We start from the raw sequence: 25,278 nt of genomic DNA on the forward strand, positions 1-25,278 counted from the left end.
CAATGTTGGCTAAATTTAGATGAGTATGATGTATGGGAAATGCTTCAGAGGCTAAAATTTACTGACAATAAATGTGTTTTAGAGTTTAGAGTTGTTTTAGAGTTAAAAAGGTCTTCGATTGGGAATTTTAATTTTTTCTTAGAAATCTTTTTTTTTATTTCCATGAAGTTAATAATTAAAAAACGTCGGTAAAGACAGAATTTTCTTTTCGTTGTAATAATCAATAATGTAATAATTTCGTTGTAAATTTCGTTAAAAAATTAGGTTAAGTTTTTATTAAAATGAAAAAAATTAGAATAATTCTTTTAATATATTATAGAGGCAAAGACTATTCCTTGTTACTATACTAAAGTATGAAGTTAACAAAGTATGCATAACTATAACTATATTTGCAATCCAGTTTTAAACGGAAAAATATTAGTAAAAACATTGAAAAAAGTACATTGCACGCACATGCACGTACTACGAACACGTACATTGCACGTACATACAAGTACATGCACGTACTACACAGCAGATGGGGTGCATGATCCGGAGTTCCAGGTACTACGAAAGCAATCAAACTAAATTAAGCCATTTTCCTTTTTGATACCTCAAATTGTTCCTTAAAATCATTTATTAGTAGCAAAAACAAACTTTAAGGCATCTTTTTTCCCTCTTAAATCTTTACAATAACAGTACTTTTTAAACAAATGATTTTTTTTCAAAAGTTATATTTCCTTAAGAAATATATATATCAATCAAACTTTTTAAAAATATATATATATTTTTTAAAACTAATACCAGTTTATTTCTTATTCAGAAAGTAAAAATTGGATTTCTTTAATTTTGAAATATTTATTTACGATGTAATGGTTCCACAAGTTTAACCGTTGCCATTCGTGGAGTTGTAATGAGGCTTTTTTTTGTAGCCGTGTAAGAGAAATAGTAACGTAAACAAAACAAAGCAAACGTTGCCACCGGCGGAAAAGAAATACAGCCAAAATTTGGGAGTCACGTAAGAGAATTATGTATATTAGATATTTTTTTACTTCTTATAACATACTTAGTTCTGAACTTGTTATCTCGGAAACTCGCTATCTCAAAATTTTTTTAGCTTCCCTTCAACTTTAAAATACCGAGAGTATACTGTATATTTTGATTCAAACAGTGTGCTCATTTTCAATTGCAGACTTCGTTGGTGATGATTGTGAAGAAGATCAAACTTCAGATATGTCTGAATGTAGCTGAATACGAACCTTCTCAACAATATGTCTATTTCCTGAAACGTGTGGACGATATTTTACCACCTGTCCATTCTGCAGAAGAAGCTCACAGAATGATAATGCACTACTTCGAGGTGGGATACCTTTCGCAGCATCCACTGGTTTGCATCGACAAAGTGATATCACTGGTAAGTTTCACTTTTAGTTGTTAGGATACCTTTCTCAACAGCCACTGGTTTGCATCGATAAAGTGATCTCACTGGTGAGTTTTACTGTCAATTGTTAGGATACCTTTCTCAGCATCCACTGGTTTGCATCGACAGAGTGATCTTACTGCTGAGTTTCACTTTTAGTTATTAGAATACCTTTCTCAACATCCACTGGTTTGCTTCGACAAAATGATTTCACTGGTGAGATTCACTTTTAGTTACTTTTATCTCTAAGCGCATAAGAGGTCAACTTTTAAGCTTTAGTAGCAAAAAAGAGTATAGAAATGTTTTCTGTGCAACGTTTCTCTTGTGATTATCATTTCAAAAATATTTATAGCTATATCATTAAGGAACACCCAAGAATATACATAGGAGAAGAAGACTAACTTCCGTAGGCATAATGCAAACCAGTGTCCCAAGGTTTGGTGTGGTCCTTGTGTATAAAGGAAAGAAACAATATTTAGAGACATAGTAGTTGAAGTTCTTGAAACGGGTTTCCATCCTCCTCTGGGGAGAAGAAGACACTTTGGTAAACGGCACTATAATGTTAATAAAGATATTCCTTTGAGAAATCATTTATATCATCCATGTTGATTACATTTGTTAAAACTAGAACAGAGATAGAAAGAAAGAATACAACGGCGGTTGGTGGGAGGCAGCGTATAGTTTGTCTACAGTAAGAACAACCCCGCCACAAAGTTTGAGGCCATCTACTGCTATGGAAACAAGAATGGAGCATTTCAGGGAAGGTAACTTCTCCTCATTCTAGTGCTAACACAATAGGCCGACGAAAAAGATTCCCTCTCTCTCACCAACTCGAGCCAAAACCTATCCCAAATAATGACCCCACACCTCTACTTTAAATAGTTATACCTCGTTACCATAGTCACCGCCACGTGTTAAGACAAATAGCTAGGGGAGTTCTTATTTTAGACAAACTATACCCAACCATACATTTAGAGTTGACCAATAACCGGTCCACGTGTGACGCACCTTCTGACTATCACTTTGATTCTCATGCGCATGCTCTTAATCTTAATACATACGAAACTTTGTTAATTCTGAGTGCGTTACTCAGATAAGTTGTTTTTCTGAATTAGCATACCGAACCGAAATAGTATTATAAGACATACAGTATTATAGTATTATAAGACAAAGACATCAGCTTATTTCCCAGCGTTAGTTGCATATTCTAAGAGCTGGACTTTTTGCGTTTAGTAGGGAAAATTTTGTCAAAAAAAAGTTTTATAAATTTATTTTGATTGTTAATATTGTTGGAACGGCAAAGATTTGCCACAAAAATTCCTATGTTGTTTAGATATGTAAATATTTCTTATTTTACTATTTAAAAGCGTTAAGGTCAAATTTTGTAAATGTATTGAAAGTTTAGGATCATAAATTTTCTGACCAAGTATCGCAAATATATAGTTCCAAGTTGTTTAAGAGAAAAACTTAAAACAAAGTCAATTTATCAATAATAACAAGATTTTTAGGTGTGAAACATCATTCTGACATAACTTATTACTGACGTTTTTTCCTGCTTAATATGTAAGGAAAATGATAATTATTTGTCTAAGTGTCAATGCGAGAATAATTTTAATAAATAATTATTTTTATTCTAATTGAGTGTAATATAAACTCTCTTGTTCCTGTCTTTTAGTTATACATGCCGATGCTTGAGGAAGAAAATTTGAAAGCTCACGTACCTTCGAAACTGTATAAGATTAAAGATGACCAGGTAATATCATCTATAATATTATTGTTCAGTTATTATCCAGGTAATATCATCTATAATATTATTGTTCAGTTATTGCATGGGTTATTGGGGCAATATAATATGGATTATTATATTCTATCGTTTTTTTTAGAGATTTTGATCCAAAACTGCTCTTTCATGGCCCTTCTCGATAGGCGTCAAGTCTATTAATTTAAATGCATGGAGAAAAAAAATTTCTTTCAAAAATAATAGCTAGATCGACTATAGTTTTAGTGCTAATCAACTCTTATGCAGTTTGCTTCTCTTAAAAAGTGCTCTTTTATTTTATAACCATCTTTGAAGAGCCGACCCGATTTTGAGTTTATGACTATTAATGTTCAACTCCGTAGTCTTGTAATTTTGGATCTAATCCAGAAGACGAGGGAACTCTTGGATCAAATATTGGGAGAAATTCGCCTCATTTTTTTGGAACTAACCCACATTTGCGTTACACGGCGAAGAAAACCTCGAAAACCTCTCACGGTTAGCCTATCGGTAAGGGCACTCTGTCCCATGATCTGTCTACCAATGAAGATATTTTATGTCAGCTCTGCGGTCGGTGCGAGTCGGATGCAGAATTCGTATCGATCAGCTATTGCTGGTATTTGAATTCGGCCCACCACATTGAGAGGCGAGTGGTCTATCCCCTGATCCAACACGGATCCTTAAAACGCAGGGTTGGGTTTATACCAGGGAAAAACCGGTTTTTACCGGCAAAAACCATGGGAAAAACTTAGTAAATACTATTAACCCATGTTTTTTTATTTTCAGATACAGTTGTTTGTTATTTATAACAGATAGCAATATGTATTACTTCCTTATTATAGGTAATATCAGTAATAAGTTAATATTAATTAATTAGATTATAAATATTTATGTATATATATACATATCAGCAAGTAACAAACGATTGGACAAGTGATATGACGTAAGATAACTCCTAAATTGTAATTGTAAAACTAATTTTTCACATTTGCCAGTTGAGGCAAATCTTCTCACTATCGAAAACTTAGGAAAGTAATAAATGTACAGTAAAACTTGTGTAAGTTGACCACTTGTGGTGCATTGTTTTAGTTTGTGGTGCATTGTTTTCCTATATCATGTTGCTATATATTTAAAAAATATTTTTACTTGACTTAATTTTATTTAGGAAACAGCCAAATGAATATCTTAAGAAATGTGTTTAAACCTGAATGAACTTCAATTTGTTACATATAATTCTAATATTTAACCAACTTTTTAGAAAAAATTATTTCGTTAGTTATGCGTGTGAAGTGTTTAATAAAAATAATTTCTTAAAATATCAGAACACGAAAACATGTAATTTGAGAACTTTAACAAAACAAAATAATTTGAACACTTTAAAATTTATTCTGTTATTACTACACTTACAAACCTATTTGTTACAAAAATATTCCCTCATTGTTGTTTGGCGCTGTTGTTTAGACTTTACATCCGCCTAATGTTTTGAATGAAAGAAATGGTCAAAATTTGACCCCCTACAGTTTCCACAGATTGTCAACTCACAAAAGGGTTTAGATTAGCTTTTTACACTATTTCACCAAACAAGTGAAATTTTAATATACATTGCAAAATGACAGAAAAGTTTCTGAATTTTTTTTCTGGTCAACTTATCAGGGTTTTAGAATAGAATTTCATGATACTCCTAGACAAAATTGACTTATTTCAGTGGTCAACATACATTCAGTGATAGCCAGGTGGTCAAGTTACAAAGGTTTTGCTTTATATTATAAAGGAAAAATTCCGTTCTTGATAATTGAGGTCAACTTATGCAGGTGTCCAACTTACAAGGGCGGTCAACTTGGCAGGTTTCACTGTAATAGATTTTCAATATGAACCTATAACCATTAATTAAATATTAAAATCATAGTAATAAATTACATTATTGTATTACATCATTGTATACCATAACTTTAATACAGCTGCATTTACGTATTGAAAATAGCCAAAAAGCTTAAATAAGCAGAATTTTGTAATTTTATTTAAAACAAATTGAACAATATTATGTACTTCTTTTTAGATTTCTTCACTCTTTGCTGGATTTCAGAAACATATGAAAGATTTAAGGAATATCACCCGGCAAATGATTTCTCAAACAGAGACGCCATTTATATTCACCCTACCAGAAATACCAGAAGACTCCAGTTTAGAACAGCTGGCACAAGAAACTGTTTTCACAACAGAAGCTGATTGTTTAATGAGAGAATGGAACGATAGAATCTTAGATTTGTTAGAACAAATAACGCAAGAGGTAAGAAAAAAAGACAAATGTTATTAAAGTATAGTTTGTCTAAAGTAAGAACTCCCCTAGCCATTCGTCTGGATCCGTGATGGTGACTATGGTTACGAGGTATAACTATTTCAAGTAAGGATGTAGAGTCACTGTTTAGGACAGGTTTTGGCTCTGTTTTTCTAGAGAAAGGTAATTTTTTTCTGCGGTCTATTGTGTTAGACCTAGAGTGGAGAGAAACTACCCTTTCTGAAATACGCTATTCTTGTTTATAGAGCAGCAGACTTTGTGGTGGTGGTGGGGGGAATTCTTACCATAGACAAACCATAACAATCAAAAGAAGAAGAAAAAACAATCTCAACTTGAAATTTTTTTTTTTGGTCGATCATTCAAAATTGGTATAGTGTCAGAGTTTGACGTAGTGTTAAAAGTACTTTAATTACCATTTTTCGATATTTTAAAGGAAAAATATTACAAATGGACGGGGATGCCCTCTTCGCAGCTTTAAACTGATATGGTGATTCCTTACTAGTGTTTAAATAAGTGCAAATAATGACAGAAAATACCATTCAAATTATTATAAAACATTTAAAAGGAAAATACAACAAAATATTAGACTTTCGAAATACAGTTTTTGCTATTTAAAGCGACAATTTTTTTTAGCCTGATCATCATTACACAATCAGTCATACCTTCAATTAATTCTACGGAAAAAGTGAAAAGAATGAAAAGAAATAAAATGTATACAAACTAAAAATTTTAAACGAGACAGTCAAAAGGAACGATGACTGACGATTCATAAAATATTTTTCATAAAAACGTGCTACATTTTTCAAATCTGGGACAAACTTTTATAATTTTTCAATAGTGTAACAATTTTTTATTTTCCTTCGAAGTTTTAACAGTATCTTCTGAAATATTTTTCGGATAAAAATCTAAAAATTTTTCCTAACAAACTCCACAGTATGATTTGATTTACTATTTCATCTCAATGCCTTAACCACGTACCATTTTCTTCTTCTTTTTTATTATATGTTTTTTCCAAGGGAATATCTTTCGTTCGTTGGATATATACGGTTTCACAAAATGCACTAAAATTTAATTCTTATACATTTCTTGCCATTTATTTTTGCAGTAGGCTTAGTTAATCTCATTACCGTGTAATTTCGTTACCTCGAGAATTTAGCTTACTATATTTCAATCATATTATTTATTAGTTTGGTATTGATTATTATTTTTATTCATATTGTCTCTTGGTCATTTTAATCACGTTTTTCCTTATGCACAGAAACCCGAAGAAAAGAACTTGTTAGAGGAAGTAAAATTTTGGGATAATCAAAAATGGAAGGTTGGAGTTTGTCATGATCAGCTCAACCATACAGCCATCAAAGAAACAATACAGGTTTTAAAGCTCGCCAATTGCAGCGTTGCGGAATTCGAGACTAATGTCACGATGGTAGAAAACCAACTCCATAAAATTACAGAAATTATCAACTATCTTATTTTATTAGTACCGTACACAAAAGTAAGTTTGTTTGTTTTTTTTTAAATAATATTGCAAAGTCCTGTTACTGAATCCATTTATGCACAATATTTGTCAATATTGATCAAAGAAAGTGTCTGGCATTAAAGAATTTTTTTCTTTAGAATTTTACTTATTTTTATAACTTGCATAAATCTTGTGAACACGGTTTTTGCTGACATATGTTTCAAGACTTATTTTAATTTGCTTGGTTGTTGTTCCTTATTGTTTTAATTTTAAACGTATTTTTAGTTTCTTATTTCTTTTAACTATCCCGTCAACTTCGAAATATATAAATTCTAATGTAATGTTTGGAATTCGAAAATGCATAAAATTTAATGTAATTCATAGAAAAGCAAAAGTTTTATTACATAAATCTCTTATAAGATCAATTTTAACATATGCTTGTGAAACCTGGACCATATCTAGTACGGATGGGGCTATGTTGGGTACCTTTGAGAGAAAGGTCATGAGAAGTATTTTTGGAGGAATTCGAAAAAATAGTGTGTGGCTTAGAAGATTAAATCTACAGCTTTATCACTCATATAATGAACCTGACATTATTAACTTTAATAAATGACAAGGAATAAAATGAGCTGGTCGCGTTATCAGAATGGACGAAGACCGTACCACAAAAAGAGTTTTCAATGCCAGATCAGTTGGCACACGAAAAAGACCCAGGCCCAATTTGAGTTGAGTAGATGGCCTAGAAAAAAAACCTTTTGGTCTTAAAAACTGGAAAGCACTAGCAGGAAAAAGGTTAGCCTGGAAAAACTTCTTGAGAAGGCCAAAGCCCACCCAGCGCTGTCGAGCCATTGATGATGATGGTCCCGTCAACTTTTTCTGATACAAAGAATCTATGACATTTTTCTGATACAGGGAATAGTTTCTACATATTATTTATGTTCCTCGATATGACAGCTAAAGAATTTCTTAATCTTTATGTTGCAAGTTATTATTTAATTTAATATAAACAGTTTAACAACGAATTTTTAAGCGCATGAAAGAAAGTGATTCCTTGAAGGAATATATACTGCTACTAGGAATACTGTTATAGGAATACTGTGAAAGTATATAATGTTTTTAATAATATATACTGCCATTTGGCATTCTATTATAGGAGTAAGTATCGAATAAGTTGGTATTATTTTAAAAAATCATTTTCATCTATGTGTTAAAACATTTGTAGTTAAACTGCTTAGATCATAATTAAAAAGTAATTGTAACAATTCTGATAACACAAGAATATTTTATAAATGTATGATACAAGTTAGATAAATATGAATAAAAAAGCTTTTATATTTTGCTATATGAATGCGTCAGACAGGATTTAATTAGAAAATTAATTTGAAAAAAGATGTTACCTATAAAACTTCTCTTTTTACAGTAATTTATATAACTGGCGAATTAGTAGTACTTATTTTTGTTTATTGGGATCTTAAATCTTTCATCGCGGCGGACGAGATAACTCGTCTTCCGAGAATATGCTCTGCGCTCTATGATGATAATTGATTGCAATTGATTATTATTTTTAAAATAAAATAAACAAATTGTAATTTTTTAGAGCTGTGTCTGGGACAAAAGTGCCATTGCAGCCAAGAAAGTGTTAAGGTTCATTGAAAGTTACATTAAAATCCATTTTCATTTAATGATTTAATGAAATTTTATTTATAGAATTATTACCGATGGAATTTTAAACACTTTTCATATATCTAAAGTTTTCAGAAACTCTGTAAAAAGTGTTTCTTCTTCATACTAACTACTTCTATGAAGGAATGTTGCGATTGATTTTTGAATTTCATTAGTCCTGATTCACCTTATAGGACGCTAATCTAGGTTCAAATTAGCGGTCGTTGATCGTATTTTGCACTTTAAATTCCAGTTTACGATCATAATTTTCCAACCCTGTCGTCACTTTTGACGTTTCAATTGTGTCTATAAATATCAATTTTAAGACAGTAGTTTTACAGCCGGTCATCATTTTTCAAGCTTAACTCGTTCCAGAAAATTTTCCATTTCACGACCACGATTTGCATCTCGATCATTTTTTTACGACATCAATCTGTCATTTTATCTTTTTCTTCAGATAGGCACGTGGATTCAGCCTCCACGCGGCCCTATAAACAGGTTTGTGGTTGTATGACGTGGGCGACGCTGCTCCATTTAGCCACGGGTGCCCACTGGGTAACGATAAGAGAATAGCAATTCTGGCATTTTTGAGGCCAATGGGAAATAGACCCAAGTGCCCGCCATTAAAAAAATCGGCAAAATTTAACCTTTGTAAATTTTATTAAAAGAAGCGTATTTTTGTATTTCTAAGAGATAATACTTAAATTTTCTAGTATTACCATATACATAATCATAAAAATCCTTTTCAGTGTCAAATGAAGAAATTTAAGAATTATTCTACTTTGTATTTAATTGCTTTAACTTTAGGTCACAGTATTGTCGTATAGAAAATGAGCAAAAATATTGATTTATCATTTCTCCTCCTTTTTTAGAATATTTTATCGGAAGATTATACCTTGGAAGAATGGAAGAAAAATTTAGAGCAGGTGTTTGTAGTTCTGAAAGTAATGTGGATGCAATCTGATTACTTTAAAAAGGTGGATAATATGAGCAGGATTTTCAAAAGTATTTCTATACTTTTAAAACAAAAAGTAAAAGAATTGGCTCGCATTGACGTTCTCTTTAAGAAGCCATTGCAAAAGGTAAATCTATTATGAACATTTAGCGTAGCCACCACAGTCTAGGTTTAGGGTTTCTTAAAAACTTGTTCTGTCCTTTGGTTTAGTATTGGATATTATTTTATTTTCGGCACTTTAAGTTTTTTAAACCGCACAGTATTACTAATTTGGCTTTCCATATGCACAGTATTTCCCATTAATTTTTATGATTTATTTGAGTTTCGTAATGCCAACTACATGTATTGTACTATAAATTCTGAGGTTGGATTCAACGGATTTTTCAATATTATTTTTAAATAACCGCTTAAAAACAAAACAAAAAATTGTTCAATTTTTTTTCCAACTTAGAAGTAAGAAAAAAAGTGTTCACATATTTTTCCACCTTAGAAGTGAAAAGTGGGCAAAATAAAATAACTTTGTTCTGCTCATAAAATTGTTCATTGTAAAGAAATATTTAGGAATTATTTATTTGTGTATCATTTCCAACAAATCAATTTCAGTAATCTGTTTTTTTTTTTTTTTTTTTTTTTTTTTTTTTTTTTTTTTTTAAAGTTAAGGTTCAAACATATTGCCTTTGTGTAAAATATATTATTAAAAAAAATTTTACGCTAATTTTCTATTTTTAAGAACTGCTTCGAATTAAAATCTATCAACTCAAAAAAATTCATTTTTATTCACGATTATCTATATTTAGTTCAGAACATTTTTATACGTACTTTTATAAATATAGATATATTATTATATTTAAACAGTAAATAATAAAACAAAATAGTGGCAAAGAGAAATTCAAACTATTTGTGGAAAAACTTTAACTAGAGCAGAGGAAAAAAAAAACTCATTACCAGAATATTTCTTGAAGACACAAACAAACAAACACATGTAGTTTTTTTTAAATCACAGTTTTTACTTAATGCCATATTACACTATATAATACCATATTAATCTTATAGTAAGAACTCTGTGAATGAATTTATATGTGGCAAGTGATCAAGTTTTATATAATAAACAAAGTTTGTAAAATCTTGAAATAATTGAAATAATTCTTTAATAAGCGCAAGGTTGCGTTTTTTAACCATAGCTCCCTTGTATTTTGGATAAAATCTAGTATCGTACAAGATAACATCATTGTAACACGAAACCATGTTTTATTTCAGCCTATACCAAACAAATGGTTTATGAATAGAAATAAAATCTAATCAAACTTATCCTGAGTTTTGTTATTTTACAATGACCTGCATTAGTTTACGCCTTTTTCTTGTTTCCCGACAAACACGCCATAACGATAGTACTGTATTTTCAATTGTATCAGTAAAGTAATTCCAAATGTTGCTTTTACATAACAGATTAATGTCCTCATCACTAAGTAGAGTTCATATTAGAGACATTCAATATAGTTCATATTAAGTACTTTTTGTTTAGAAAATCTAATCAGGTAATAAATTCATAAATGAAATAATAAAATAACATCTTCTTATTTGTTTAAGGTGAAGCAAATTGTCACAGATTCAGTCGAAGTTTTGAGCTTTTGGAAGAAACTGTATATGGAAGAGAGCGAGAACGTAAAGAAGTTTGGATCTGCTTATTGGTGGACTTTTGATATAAGGCATTTTTTCAATGATACTGATTATATCATCATCATTTGCAAAGACATGGAAAATATAGCTAATGTAAGTTATTTAATGAGTTGTTAATCACCTCTTTTCATTTAATCAACTGGTAAACTCGAATAGAAATATAAGGAAAAAATTGAGTTGTAGATAAAAATGATCCGATTAAGGTTTGTTAAGCATAATTCTGCTCTGGAAAACGAAAGCAAACAATGATAGGGAATTTTGCTATTCATTTATTTTTTTCTATATAAGGACTGCATAATCTATTTTGAGTAAATGCCATGCTGAATCAAATTCTTAATCCAAGCAACTACCCTTAATCCAGGCAAATTCAGTCAACCAGTCTTTAGTCCATACCAGAGACTAAAATGGTCACATATCAGAGAAATGTTTATGGCGAGTTCAAGAAAAAAATAAAAATAATAATAATCATTTTTCACCGAATATTTGCGATCACAACTCTCGAATACTTTTCAGGGGAGAAAACCCGTTCCATGTGTTTTTACCCCACCCTCCTCTTTTCATTTGTATAGGAATGTGCCACGGTATTTTCCCCTTTCTTAATATTTTTAGTACTTAATTGTCAAAAATATTTTTAAAAATTTTCACGATACTTTCCTTTAGAACTATGTTCAATGTAGTTTTGAGTTCCATATAGTTTCCTTACTTAAAAGTTTTTAATCTATTTGAAAATCAAGACAGAAACTAGCGTACTTCCTTCTCCTATGACTCTCCCCACGCTAATGGTAAAAGCTACGAAGTGTTGCCATAGGTAAAAAGTTCTCACCTGTTTCCCATTTCCATCTCCAATAGTAAAATTAGGGGTGAAAACAAATAATTTTAGTTCGATCAGTATTGTATGACTGAAAATATATGGATTATTTGAATATTTAAAATCACAATTTTTGGCATAAAGGCTACTCTTATCAGTACTCAAGTTTATACGTCACTCATGGTATATAATATGCGATACTTCGTATGTATCTACATATTTTTTCAAATATCTATTACATATTGATCTTTCCAGAAACTTCATGAGCTTCATAATATCTTCAACACACATCTAAGATTGTTCGTAGAAAACGTCAAAGAACTGAACGCATTGAGAAGTCGAATTTTCAGCATGACTCTCATCATACAATATGTAAGATGCATTTTTATTTTTCAATAATGAATATTCAGTCGCAAGTTTTTCATATTCACTGATGATCGAGATTTTTAGAACAACATTTTGATTGCCATACTCTTGTAGTTATGTAACTGGTGCCTAGGTATAGTAAAGTGGTTAAGCCCTTCATGATAAGACAACGCCACCTGATTAAAAACTAAGAAGTTATTGTTCCTATCTTTAAAGGGTGAGATACAAAGTTGCAGAACATCATTAATTAAGTACCCTTATAAACATAAATATTCAGAAAGCAATGCTTAAAACAGAATGCCTGTTCCTCTAAAGCATAGGTTCCCAAAGTGGTCCAGGTGGACCCCCAGGGGTCCATAGGAGACCACACGGGGGTCCATGTAGACGTGAAAAGAAAACAAGGGTTTACCAGTTGTAAGTGGGGGTCCACGAAAAATTTTCTGGTTTTCATAATAAAGAACAAAAATTTTGGCTTGGATTTACCTATCAGCGTAGGCAGATAGCATCATTCACTAGGTATGTACTCAAAAATATTCGAGACTCAGTTCAAACACAGAATTGAATAGAACAATAGATAATAGTACAAGTGTAAACCACGTGTCGAGACTTGCAAAGTGCCGCCCGTGCGCTCGCTCGCATTTAAATACCCTGCATGATGACTTCAAAAATAGATTTGAAGATATTCTGACGATGGAAATACCACCATGGATCATAACCCCATTTGATAAAACGGAAGAGACGAATGTGGTATTACAAGAGGAGCTACTTGAGCTCAGCACCAACGAGGAACTGAAGGTGAAATTTAAAAAAGGCTATCAAACTTTTTGGCTGCAGACAGAAATCCCCGAAAAATATCCTGGGTTGTGGGAAATTGCGAGAAAATTTTTGATAGCGTTTCTCTCGCCATATCTTGTCGAAAGAAGTTTTAGTGCTGTTACCAACCTGTTAACAAAAAAAAAGGAGCAGATTGAACATCACAGAACGGGGATCACAGATTACTTCTTACAAAACAGAAGCCAAATATTGATAATTTGCTGTCAATTCATCAACTGCATCCGTCTCATTAAAAGTATGACTATTTTTTATTGTTGATTTACATTTCAGAGTTTATTGTTGATTTTTTGTCAATTGTTGATTGCTTGTAATAATAAATGTGCATTAATTTTGTATTAGCACAAGTATTATTTTAATAAATAGGACACAAGAAAATGTGCTACTTTTTTTTCTTCTTAACACCCCCAATTTAGGGTGATATTTTTTTGGAATTTTTGGAATACAGTAGAAATGTAACAGCAGGGGGTCTACCGAAAATAGTAAAACTTTGAAAGTGGTCCACGAGAAAAAAAAGTTTGGGAACCTCTGCTCTAAAGGAATTGAAAATAGATTCCTCTTAAGGATTAAGCTCTTGCAAAGTGATGGTATTTCGTGACAAGTAGTTTTTTCTTTTTTTCGGATCGCTTCGTTAAGTTACAGTGTAAGAAATTTCAAACAAACAAATGCATGTTTTAAACGCTAATTTGCTGAACAATAATGTCCACAAGGTGCCTTTTGGTATTAAATCGATGATATTCTTCAAATTTGATATTTATTCTACCCCTCCCCCTCGTTCCATTTTTAAAATATGACCGCTAACGTCACAGATTGACACCACACGGATCTGTAAGCCATTTCATCTTTTAGCCTATAACCACTTTATTATACCTAGGTTCCACTTTTATAAATATAACTTTAGCCATTCTGTAATTAAGAAGGTGGATACATACTTTATTGGGCACCTTACATATATTCTTATAGTACCGAAATGACAGTCTGTATTGTTTATTTATGCTTATTACATTACATCTACGTCATTTTACTACCAGCACAAAGAAACCTTGCTTCTTTCCTTCTGCCTAACTCAGAGCGTTTCATATGAGTGTCATAAGTAAATATACACATATAGATACCTATTTATTTATACTAGTTCTCAAGAGATGAAGCAGTATGGTTGTTTTAATATTGTCTGATTATATTCCGATGTAGATATAATCAAACGTTACTTATAGTTTGTCTAAAGAAAGAACACCCCTAGCCATTCGTCTGGACCTGTAACGGTGACTATGGTAACGAGATCTAACTATTTCAAATAGGGGTGTGGGGTCATTATTCGGGACAGGTTTTGGCTCATATCGGCGAGAGAAAGGGAATCTTTTTCTTCTGTCTATTGTGTTAGCTCTAGAGTGATGAGAAACTGCCCTCTCAGAAATGCGCCATTCTTGTTTCCACAGCAACAGATGGCCTCAAGCTTAGTGGCGGGAGGAGTTCTTGCTGTAGACGAAATATAGAACAATTTTATGGCACAAGAAAGGAATATAATCAGACAACTGCCTATTATTATGGAATGGGATTATAATAGGAGAAATAAGAAGCATCGAGTTTCTTGCTCAAAGAAGAGAAACGATAATCATGTTATGCTAATTTTTCCCTCAGAGGAAAATATTTAAACATAAAGTGAATACGTTGTAGATAATTCGTTTGGATTTGTTTGGTTAAAATCATGTGAAACAATTCAATAGTAGATAATAATGTACAAGATTAAGGTTCATCCATTGCTATTTTAATTATTTCTAGTGTTAATAAATTTATAACCTGTTTTGTGTTGTTGAAGTATTTCAAATGGGGTTTTTCTATTTAACGAATTTTCCATATAGCGAACTTCTTTATCGGGATTTAGCATCTTCGCTAAATGGAGGTCCGCCTGTATTTCCAGAAAATGTCAATGCTTTCAGATTATTTCACTTGATGTACCCAAAATGACGTTTAAACCTCTTTTAATTTAAGGCTCAGTTTGATCCCTTTGAAGTGAAATGTAAATCGGAGTGGAAAAAAGTGACGAGGGGCTTCCACAGTGACTTGAAGAGTTTAGAGACTGAAGTAAAAGCGTTCCTGCGAAATATGTTTCAGAACAGTCTGTCCTGGGAAAACGGCTACATCCTCGCCAAAAGTTTCAATAATGTCTCACCCACAATAAAGGAATTTATTGTTGAGAGTCGAGTCGATATGCTACGGCAATTTATCAAAGAGGTAAATATAACATCACCATTTTATAACACTTATTTCTGAAGTCAATGCGGAACAGCAAAGTGGTGAGCTAGGTCAAGAGTGAGCCAAAATGTTTTCAATGTAAAAAAAAAATTAATTAAAAGTTCATTTACACTGACCACAATTTTCATTTTGAAAGGCATGAGATGATTGTATGTTGGGACAGTTCCAAAGTATTCTTAAGTCTTGCTCTTTCTTAAAGTTTGCCCAATGCTCCACCGTGTTTAGGGAAAATATCTTCTTGATTAAGTTCATTGTTTAGAAGACATGGAGGAACAGTAACCGCAGAAGTATCTCTAGAGTGAGGATATAGTATATATATATATATTATTATTAGTCCGAACCTCACAAGATGGCAATTAAAAATTCGAACTTCATAGTTCGAATTGTTTTAAAATTAAAATTAAATTAATAAAAGAAATTGTTTACCTGTAAATTAATTATCTATCATTTAAGTTTTTTTTTTTTAAAATACTGTTTCACTTTTTTTCTTAATTATGCTCGCTGGGACATTTTGAAACCAAGACTTTTTCCCTTCAGTCAGCAATAGGGACGTTTATTTCCTCTGCGTCTGGTTGAGTAAGGGATGATTTGGTAACAGTTTTCACCAAGAAAATGTTAAAGCTCGCCTGAAATGGAGACAGTTTCTTAAAAAGTCTCTATTTCAATTTTTTTTATTTAGAATTTCTTTGGACTCCAAAAAATTACATATTTTTATAATGTAAATTTAATCACACAAATATTGAGTGAAGAATGTTAATCTTGAAAGGGGTCGCATCCCTTCATTGATAAAATGTGTGGGGGCTTAAGCCTCTTCTGTTCCCCTCCCCCGGTTAAGGGGAGGAACATGGAGGTGGAAGAACATGGGGTATTGGTAGAGAAAATTAAAATTTTACAAAATACTCTTCTCAGTTGCAGAATTGTAATGGTATAGAAACACCAATCTGTAACGGAGAATTTTTTTGACAAAATTTTACCAAAACACTGATAATTGTTCCCTTGTTAGTAACTTTGAATCACTCTGATGGTGAGCTTCTCATGGATGTTAACTGAAAATTGTGTTTACTGATAGATAGAAACACCTTGCTCTTTTTTTCTAAAAAGAGAAATTGATTTTTGTCAGATTTCTGAAACTGAAAACATGTTCCTTGCCCAAGAAAGAAATCCCCCTCGTTTTGGAGATATCCCTGAAACTGCATCAGCTGTACTTTGGATACAAGATCTACTCTCAAAAATCACACATCCAATGGACAAAATAATGGACAGTAAAGATCTATCACATAACGAAATGGAGGTATGTGACTGCTATACTTAGAGTTTTTTAATAAAAAATAATAAAAACATGTTAAAAGTTTTCAACGTTTATTCTTGACACATTTTTTAAATGTTTCTTTTCTATAAACCAAATACAAATATTGTAAAATTTAGTGCATAACATTTATTTTAAGGTTCTGAAGGGGAGTAAAATGCATAAAAAATAAAGCAATTTTTTTGCATGTAATAAAACGTAAAAAAGGAAGCAAATTTTTGATAAAACAACATTGCACCAACCTTTTCTACTTTCTTAGATAAAAAAAATTATATATTAAAATTTATTATCTTTGGCAAATCATAACACGGAATCATTCAGTACCTTAGTGGTCAAAGCATTTATTTCCACATTGCAACAAATGACCTTAAGGAAATCTTGATTCAGGTCTCCGAACAAAGCCTTTTCCTCTAGATAAAAACATTACTGACGGTGGTATTTCTTCAGGTAACCAAGAAAATTATTATTCTAAGGAGTTAAATCAGATCTATATGGAGGATGCTCAAGAATTCTCCACTTGATTTAAAAGAGTACCGAGCATTGGTATAACCACTTGATTGCCTCTGGGTGAAATCCTCGATTAAATGTCCCTGAAAAAAGAGAAGTGAAATAATGTAATATTGGGCAAAGAAAAACACCCTATTAAATTAAAATGAAAAAACATTGGAACGATATTTATTCATAAAAATTTAAATTCATATTCTCATTAATATAAGCAGAAATGATTGTTTCGTAAAAATGTATTATTTCCTGTAAAAAAAATTTCAACATTTTTTAATTTAAAATTTTATAATATTTCTTTGACAACCACATTCTATTCTTCCTAAAATATATTACATACAATAAGTATTTACATGATAAGTTCAATTTCTTAGTAAAAATAATGCTAGTAATTTAGTTTTAGTATGATACTGATTATGATGATTAGTATGACAAGTGGCACGTAGGAAGCATACGAGAGGCATTCTAACGCAGAAGTACAGGGATTCGCCACCTGTAATCTCTAATACTTTAGTGTACTACTTAGTCATGGATTGAATATAGTTTGTCTACAGTTGGAACTTCCCCTGCCACAAAGTCTGAGGCCGTCTGCAGCTTTGGAAAGAAGAATAGCGCATTTCAGGGAGGGTAGCTTCTTTTCACTTTAGGGCTAACACAATAGAAAGAAGAAAAAGATTCCATTTTTTTTCACCGACCCCACTTGAAATAGTCATACCTCGTTGCCATAGTCACTACCACGGGTCTAGACGAATGGCTAGGGGAGTTCTTACTTTAGACAAACTATACCTGGGGCTGTTCCTTCCTCTTTACATGCTACTGATTTGAAACCTTGCTGATTCTGAAGGCTGAATGACACTATACACTGAGGGAACAAGTGGTAAGTAAGAAGCATACAAGAGGCATTCCAAATTCCAAAGCAAATGTATAGGAATTTATCACTTGTATGCCTCTCTCTTCCTCGGTTGTGGCCTGTCATGCTGTATCTGATCTGCCTCAGGTAGCAAGTCAGTTGACATAGAAGTGTAGTTTGTCTACGGTAATAACTCCCCCCACCACAAAATCTGAGACTGTCATCTGCGATGAAAAAAAAAGAATAGCGCATTTTAGGGAGAGTAGCTACTAGAGGGCTAACACAATAGACAGAAGAAAAAGATTCCCTTTCTTTTGGCGACTCGAGCCAAAACCTGCCCCAAACAATGGCTCTACTTGAAATAGTTATACCTCGTTATTATAGTCACAGCCACGGGTCTAGACGAATGGCTAGGGGAGTTCCTACTGTAGACAAACTCTATGTACAAACCTCAGTAATAACAACATTTATAAAAATAAAAATAAATAAAATTGAAAGTCTGCACAAAAAAACTGAGAACTTTAAAAAAAATTATATCTTAGTTTTTTATTAGGCACAAAAGTTTTTTATTTATTTTTTAGAAAATGAACAGTTAATAATTTCTAAACAATAATTTATTTAAAACGGACGTTTCGTTCTTAATATCATTTGCAGATTCACGAAAGATTTAAGAAAACCGAGCTTCTTTTGAGATCCTATCAACAAAGAAAATATGAATCTTGGAAAATCAGTGCAGCTGAAAAACTGAATAAATTTCTTCATTCGAATGTACTGAGAAAACTACATAGTGAGCCAGATACCTTAAAAGGAAGAAGTGAGCTCTATTTTTTTTTTAAATTTTATTTGCAAGTAAATAATGCAATAATTTATTCATTTTACTTGATAATCCTTATAGAAAAGTACGAAGAGGTGTTGCTTTACCAAATAAATTTTCCTCTTTATTTTGAAGAACTGTCGGTTGAAGCAAAATTTTTGGAGAATTATGGATATGATATTCCCAATTTCATTAGAAACGTCATTTTACAGGTAGGGATTCTTATTGAATTTTACCGTTTCTTACAACTTGTTTAAATACATTAATTGTACAGTACGGGAAAAAGTATTATATTTTTTAAATATTTTTACATCATAGGATGCAATCTTTTTGCAATAAGATGCAATCATATGATGCATCTAACTATTTTAGTTAACTCATCTATTAACACTGAACTATTTTAGTTAACTCATCTATTAACACTGAACTATTTTAGTTAACTCATCTATTAACACTGAACTATTTAGTTAACTCATCTATTAACACTGAACTATTTTAGTTAACTCATCTATTAACTGCTTAGTTATTATTTTTTGGAGAGAAAGTTTGCTTTTACATGGTTTAAGTTGTTATACGTTGTCTTTTTTTTTCGTTTAGAAAATCGATAAGGTTGTCTTACAAGCATTTTAGCACAATAAAAGCTTGAGAATAATTGACGCTTATCTCAAGAAAGATGACGTTAGATTAAGACAGCGCGCAGTGGCACGAACTCAGCACAGTTTATAAGTCAGATGCATATGTGCGCTTGTCCAAATGTCACGTGTGACGAGCATTGACGTTACAAACGCAAACGTCATGGACAGTTTCAGCTATCTCTGCAAACGGTAAGCAGTGTTGTATATTTGCAGTGTCATTCATAAAACTTTTATAGTTTTGAATAATTAGTTATTGTTTCGATAAAAACCATTCGTTTAGTTTAGATATAAATTTTAATTATCAATGCATGTGAAAAAAGAATGTAAGCATTAATAATATGGATTAGTACAACCAGCGACAAAAGTATAGCACACTTTGTATTTTTTTACGAAAATTAAAATTGACCAATTTTTAACCCAATATAGCAAACTTTGCAAAAAACACCACACACACCCATTCTCTTTGATTAAGAAGCAATAAATCTGTAATTACTTTACTTATTCATAATTACTTATTATTTAATAGATATTAAGGTATTTAAATTTCAACATTAATATAGTTTTCATAAAACTATTGTTACACAATGTACTATTACTTTAATAAATGTTTAAAATCATAAAAAACACAGTATCTAAAAAAGTTTTATTTTAATTAAACAGAAAATTTCTTTTATGGGGGTCGATGGAGATTTCGAAAAATTATGTAGGGGTCGATGATCAAAAAAGTTTGGTGACCCCTGAATTAAGATGACGTTACAAATTCATAAAACTTCCTTATTTAAAATCTCATTAATACAGAATAGAAATCAGATTAACAGTTTCTAAGATGCCCGGTGGCAGAATCGTGGCGACACGGAGACATTGTCGCAGAACGTTACCGAGTTCTTACAGAAAGATTTTTCCTTTGGGAAGTTAAAAAAAAAAATTTCCCCATAAATTTTCCAAAGTTTTATTTTTTCTTCAGAATTATATTCAAAAGATGTCTTTCTCGTGCATTGGAATGGAAAAAAATGCTTGTGGTTTTTCCAATCTCATTTGAGAATAATAAAAAATAAAGAATAATGAAGTAAAATTTGGTTTTCGTTTCTGCACAAATTTTCGTTCTAATTTTTTTATGCAGTTATTACTATTGATTTCCACATAGTTTTTAAAACCCGATAATTTTAATACGATATAATTTATTACAACAACTGAATCTCGAAATGAAAACACGCATGTAGTAACCCTTTTTTGAAGAGTCCGATTACCGTCATATTCGCGTAATATAAAATCTTTTTTTTTTTTTTTTTTAATGTGATGATGATTTTTAAAATGTAAAAGAGGAAATAATTCGTGTGTTTTCCCCCTACAAATTGCGAGAACATCACCCATAATATTAGAATAAAAACTATTACATATTTAATTAAAAAAATATTTTATCCGATCCAAAAAAATTTTTTTGAAGGTGACACTTTTATTACTTTAATTTAGTAACATGTATATTTGTTATTTTTAAAAGTATCTTTCAGAAAGATATTAGTATTCAAGAGATATGTCGCAGAATGCCCCCCCCGGGAAAAAAATAATATTCAAAGTAACAGCTCATCACAACATGTGCTCTGTTTATAACTTGCAATTAATTCATATTCTAGCAAACGATATCTAGCAAACTTCACAACATGGCATTAATTACCATTTCAAGCAGCAGCTGTTCAAAACATGCTCTTTTATTCAAAAAATTGAGTGTTTTCAAAAGTTCACTTAACATATTCTTTATTAAGCCTCTTTCGAATTTTCATATCGTTTTTTTTATTTCAATGCATCATAACTAATTCCTTGACGTTACATCTATGTGAATTTTCATTTAATAATATGAGTTTTCTTTAATCATTCTCTCATGAATTCAGGAACGCACTTTTTACCAGTATCGAAGCAAATTGAAAAACATTTTAGAGGATTTAAAGCACAGTGTCGCTGAGCTGGAAGATGAAGAGGTATTTTAATACAATTTAAAATATTTTAACATTTGTTATTTTCATACATTTTATGATAATTAACTAACTTTCGAAGCCTTTTTTTTCCCCTCTCAGATACTTAATTTATTAGAACATGGTAAACACAAGAGAAAAATTCGATTAATTTTATTTAATTGTCCTGATTTTTGTAATCATTGACAAAAATTTTATTATAAAAATTTTCAGTTATAACTCGTTTTTTTACATAAAATATATTACAAAATACTTGTTCCTGCTATTAGAAGTGTATTAATTTTAATAATTATCACAAGACCCTTTTTTCAAGAAAATATCTTGGACTTTAATTCACTTCGAACTGAAATTCATTCATTTTCCTTGATTTCGTAATGGATCAATTTTCATTAATCAATAATTATTTGTTTGCTGTTTGTGGGGATAGTAATTATCGACAATGTTCATGAAAAGGTACCTCAACATAGAATCGAGTTATCATGTCATGGATACTAGTGAATTGTAATTGTATTTTTGTAGTTGTAGACACACTACAGTACTCCAGCACCAGAATTATAGTTGTGATAGAATTTAATGAACGGCTACCACTAATTGATTCATTGCTGTTTTGTGAGAAACCGAGAGAGCTGTATTAAGATCACAGTATTTTTGAGTGCTGGTCGTGAGAGCTGTATTAAGTTCACGGTCGTGGTTGTTGTTGTTGTTACACATCCCCCTGGAGAAGGAAAGCCTAGACCAGGTCCAGAAGGCCCCGTCGCGTCAGTTCCCCATATATCTGCAGAAAGTCCCGATCAACCAGCAGCTGCTTAAAAGAAACTCCAAGGCAAAAAAGAAGGTGATCAGGACTAGCAGGTTGTGAGCAGGAACAAGGTTGGAAAGTCTTCTCCCCATTTTGAAACCTTAAACACTTAAGATGGCCACTACGAAATCTGGCCATGGCCGATACGGTCGAGGTCGCTCCTGTGTTGTCATTAGCAGTCAAGTGTTTACAGGCCGATGCTGTGTGTGATCGAGACAGAGTTTCTGTTCAAGTAAGCGTTTTCACATCACGTCCGGGTCACCAATGTGGGGAGAGTTGTTATCGTCTATGTCCACCTTCATCTATGAAAAGATACCCCATCATAGAATTGAGTTAACATGTCATAGATACTAGTGAATTGTAATTGTATTTTTGTAGTTGTAGACACACTACACTGTTTACTATATAAAGCATCGTTGCAAATTTTTCAATGATTTAATGAAGAACAAATCCATCATTATGATTATGGATGGTGCAGCAATTTGATACGGTTTTGCAACAACATGAAACAAAAATATTTATAATTTTGGAGTTAATTTGGATAAATATTTTGCCAAGAAATTAAGATAGTTTTTTAATGTAGTAAGAATAAACAATGATAGAAAATGAACAAATAATCCTTAACTTCTCACTTCTGCAACAAAAAAAAAGAAATCTGGGGCATTTCCCAGTCTAATCTAGTGCAACATTTTGGTGATTAGAAAACACCCTGTAAATATTTTATAAACTTTTTTCCTTCTCTTATTGCAGCTTTCTGTGATGGCTGTTCCTACATCTGATCTCATTAATCTGCTCGAACCTGGAATTAACATCTGCTGGGAATCGACAGAAATTCTTGAGTTTTTGAAGAATATTGAAAGAGTATTTAAACTATTTATTTTTAAATCTGTTAAGAGGAACATTACTTAAAAAAAAATTTCAAAATATTGTTTTCTTCTTTTACTTACATTATTTAAGAAAATACAAATTTTTGAAAATTTTTTTAATATTTATTAACCATAACGTGACGTAACTAACGATATTAATTAATATATATTTCTTAATATATATTAGTTACAACTTGTATAAATGTGACTCTGTTGCGTAGTGACTGTGATACAGAATACATTATTGTGACTCTGAAAAGTAGGCAATGAACAGTTTAACCTGAAACAAAATTTGTGGCAAAATATTTTTTGGTAAACTTTTTCCCTTCATACTTTTTCAGACTTAAGTTTGTCAAAGTTCTTTATTTCCAATGAGCTGCACAATCGGTCTTGCCGATGAGCAGACCTAGTGCGTTCTCCAGAGGTGGTATCCACTCTTTCAGGACCACCACAATGGGTGAGATACCGTTGGTCATGTTAATTTGGACGTCTAGTTTCTGCCACACTAGATGGCAGCACCGAGACTCTATTTGGATGCTAAAGTGCACTAGGAATTTAATTTTGCCGGAAATGCCAAGAGCCAATAAGGCACTCCAGGGATCTTTTACATGCCGCATAATCATACGACATGGCCGCTGAGGATTTTCTGCATCTCGAAAATCCGGTGTCTGGGCCGGGGATCGAACCCGCAGACTTGGGCTCAGAAGGCCGACGACAAAGCAACTGCGCCACCCAGCCACAAGTTTGTCAAAGTATTTCATAAAAAGTAGCCTGTTTGAAAAGTTTTTTTTAAAATCTGGAACTGCTACATATTATAATGAGATTTTATAATATTATTCATGAGATCCATAAATTTCAAAAAAAAAAATTATTTTAGAGAATTCTTAAAAATTTTGTGAAAATGCTTTTTACTAATTACAGCTTTAAAAAAACATTTATACGAATATTAATTGTTTCGAGAATTAACAATGAATTGTTTTTTTTTTTAAATAATATTAACTACATTTCTGAATCTAATACACTACTACTTAAAAATAGCACTTGTACACAAATTAACAATAAAAATTTACAGATTTGTACAGCATATTTTGTACAGATTTTCATTAATCTGTTTTTTTTTTTTTTTTTTTGAAAAAGAAAATAAATTATTTATTACATTTGTAGGGGGTAGATGTATTTCGAGGAGTCGTCAGTCAAGTTAAAAAGATAATAACTGAAATTAACAGCCGTATTAAGTTGCTATCTACTTGTGACCTACTGCAGTTCGAGAGTGTATTAGACAAGATCCCTACATGTGAAGTAAGTTTTTCTCATTTTAAATATTTCAATCGAGAAAATTTTCGTATTTTTATAAAAATTTTCATTATTGTTCATTAATAATGAACTAATAATAAAAGGAATAAAACTTTAAAACCCTCTAATGACTGACCACTTTGTACACGATTTAAATATGAGAGAATTTAAATAAAAACTAAACGAAATTTCAAAAATAACCATGTCAGCAAAAACGGTACTTTCTCAGGGGACACACTGCCCTGCTAACATGCTGGAGAGAGATTGAAATAAATTTGTCTCAATTTTTTATAAAAATGTCTACTTTTAAGCAATAACATAGGTATTCAATAAAATTGATTTGTATCTTTTTAAACCGGCAGATATACGTCCTACAGTAGAAAATAAATTCAATATTTGAAACCATAAATATAAAAAATCTCATTCCCGATTTTAGAATTATTTCAACACTGCGCAAAAGAATATGGATATCAAAGTTGGAAAAATGGTTCAAATATACAGTTCCTTTGAGTCACTTTTAAAGACCTTAGAGATGATCACATGTAAAACTACAACAGGAAAGTCAGAATACCTCACAGAGTACTATAGTGTATGCGAAAAGAAAATACTCCTTGCTTTGGTACAGGTAAATATGCTATTTTAACTTTTTTAGGGCAATTCCATCATTAATGTATCTCATATTTATAAACTTCAAATATATAAATCGGAGTTTTAAAAAAAATCAAGCAGCTCAAATAATTTTTGACAATGTCGCCGTGTCGCTGCGATTCTACCATGGGGTTCTA

The 25,278-nt window shown here is 31.6% G+C and overlaps 1 protein-coding gene across 2 annotated transcripts in view; it reads left to right on the plus strand.

Moving 5' to 3' along the window:
* Window positions 1-25,278, plus strand: part of LOC122268407 (dynein axonemal heavy chain 10) — a 31,862-nt gene that overhangs the window by 4,434 nt on the left and 2,150 nt on the right. Inside the window, exons 3-17 of one of the 2 annotated variants that reach the window (XM_087149446.1) lie at window positions 1,172-1,393; window positions 3,075-3,152; window positions 5,212-5,442; window positions 6,710-6,946; window positions 9,445-9,654; window positions 11,115-11,297; window positions 12,268-12,384; window positions 15,199-15,441; window positions 16,583-16,753; window positions 18,774-18,933; window positions 19,015-19,145; window positions 21,455-21,541; window positions 23,085-23,195; window positions 24,365-24,499; window positions 24,930-25,118. In XM_087149446.1, coding sequence (XP_087005572.1) covers window positions 1,184-1,393; window positions 3,075-3,152; window positions 5,212-5,442; window positions 6,710-6,946; window positions 9,445-9,654; window positions 11,115-11,297; window positions 12,268-12,384; window positions 15,199-15,441; window positions 16,583-16,753; window positions 18,774-18,933; window positions 19,015-19,145; window positions 21,455-21,541; window positions 23,085-23,195; window positions 24,365-24,499; window positions 24,930-25,118 — 2,493 coding nt within the window. In that variant the 5' untranslated portion in view covers window positions 1,172-1,183. The remainder of the gene's footprint in view (window positions 1-1,171; window positions 1,394-3,074; window positions 3,153-5,211; window positions 5,443-6,709; window positions 6,947-9,444; window positions 9,655-11,114; window positions 11,298-12,267; window positions 12,385-15,198; window positions 15,442-16,582; window positions 16,754-18,773; window positions 18,934-19,014; window positions 19,146-21,454; window positions 21,542-23,084; window positions 23,196-24,364; window positions 24,500-24,929; window positions 25,119-25,278) is intronic. The other variant, XM_087149448.1, reaches the window with a different exon arrangement.

Source organism: Parasteatoda tepidariorum, chromosome 1, assembly GCF_982258835.1.
Source record: "Parasteatoda tepidariorum strain Cologne lab strain chromosome 1, Ptep-v5.0, whole genome shotgun sequence".
NCBI classification, from domain to species: Eukaryota; Metazoa; Arthropoda; class Arachnida; order Araneae; family Theridiidae; genus Parasteatoda; species Parasteatoda tepidariorum.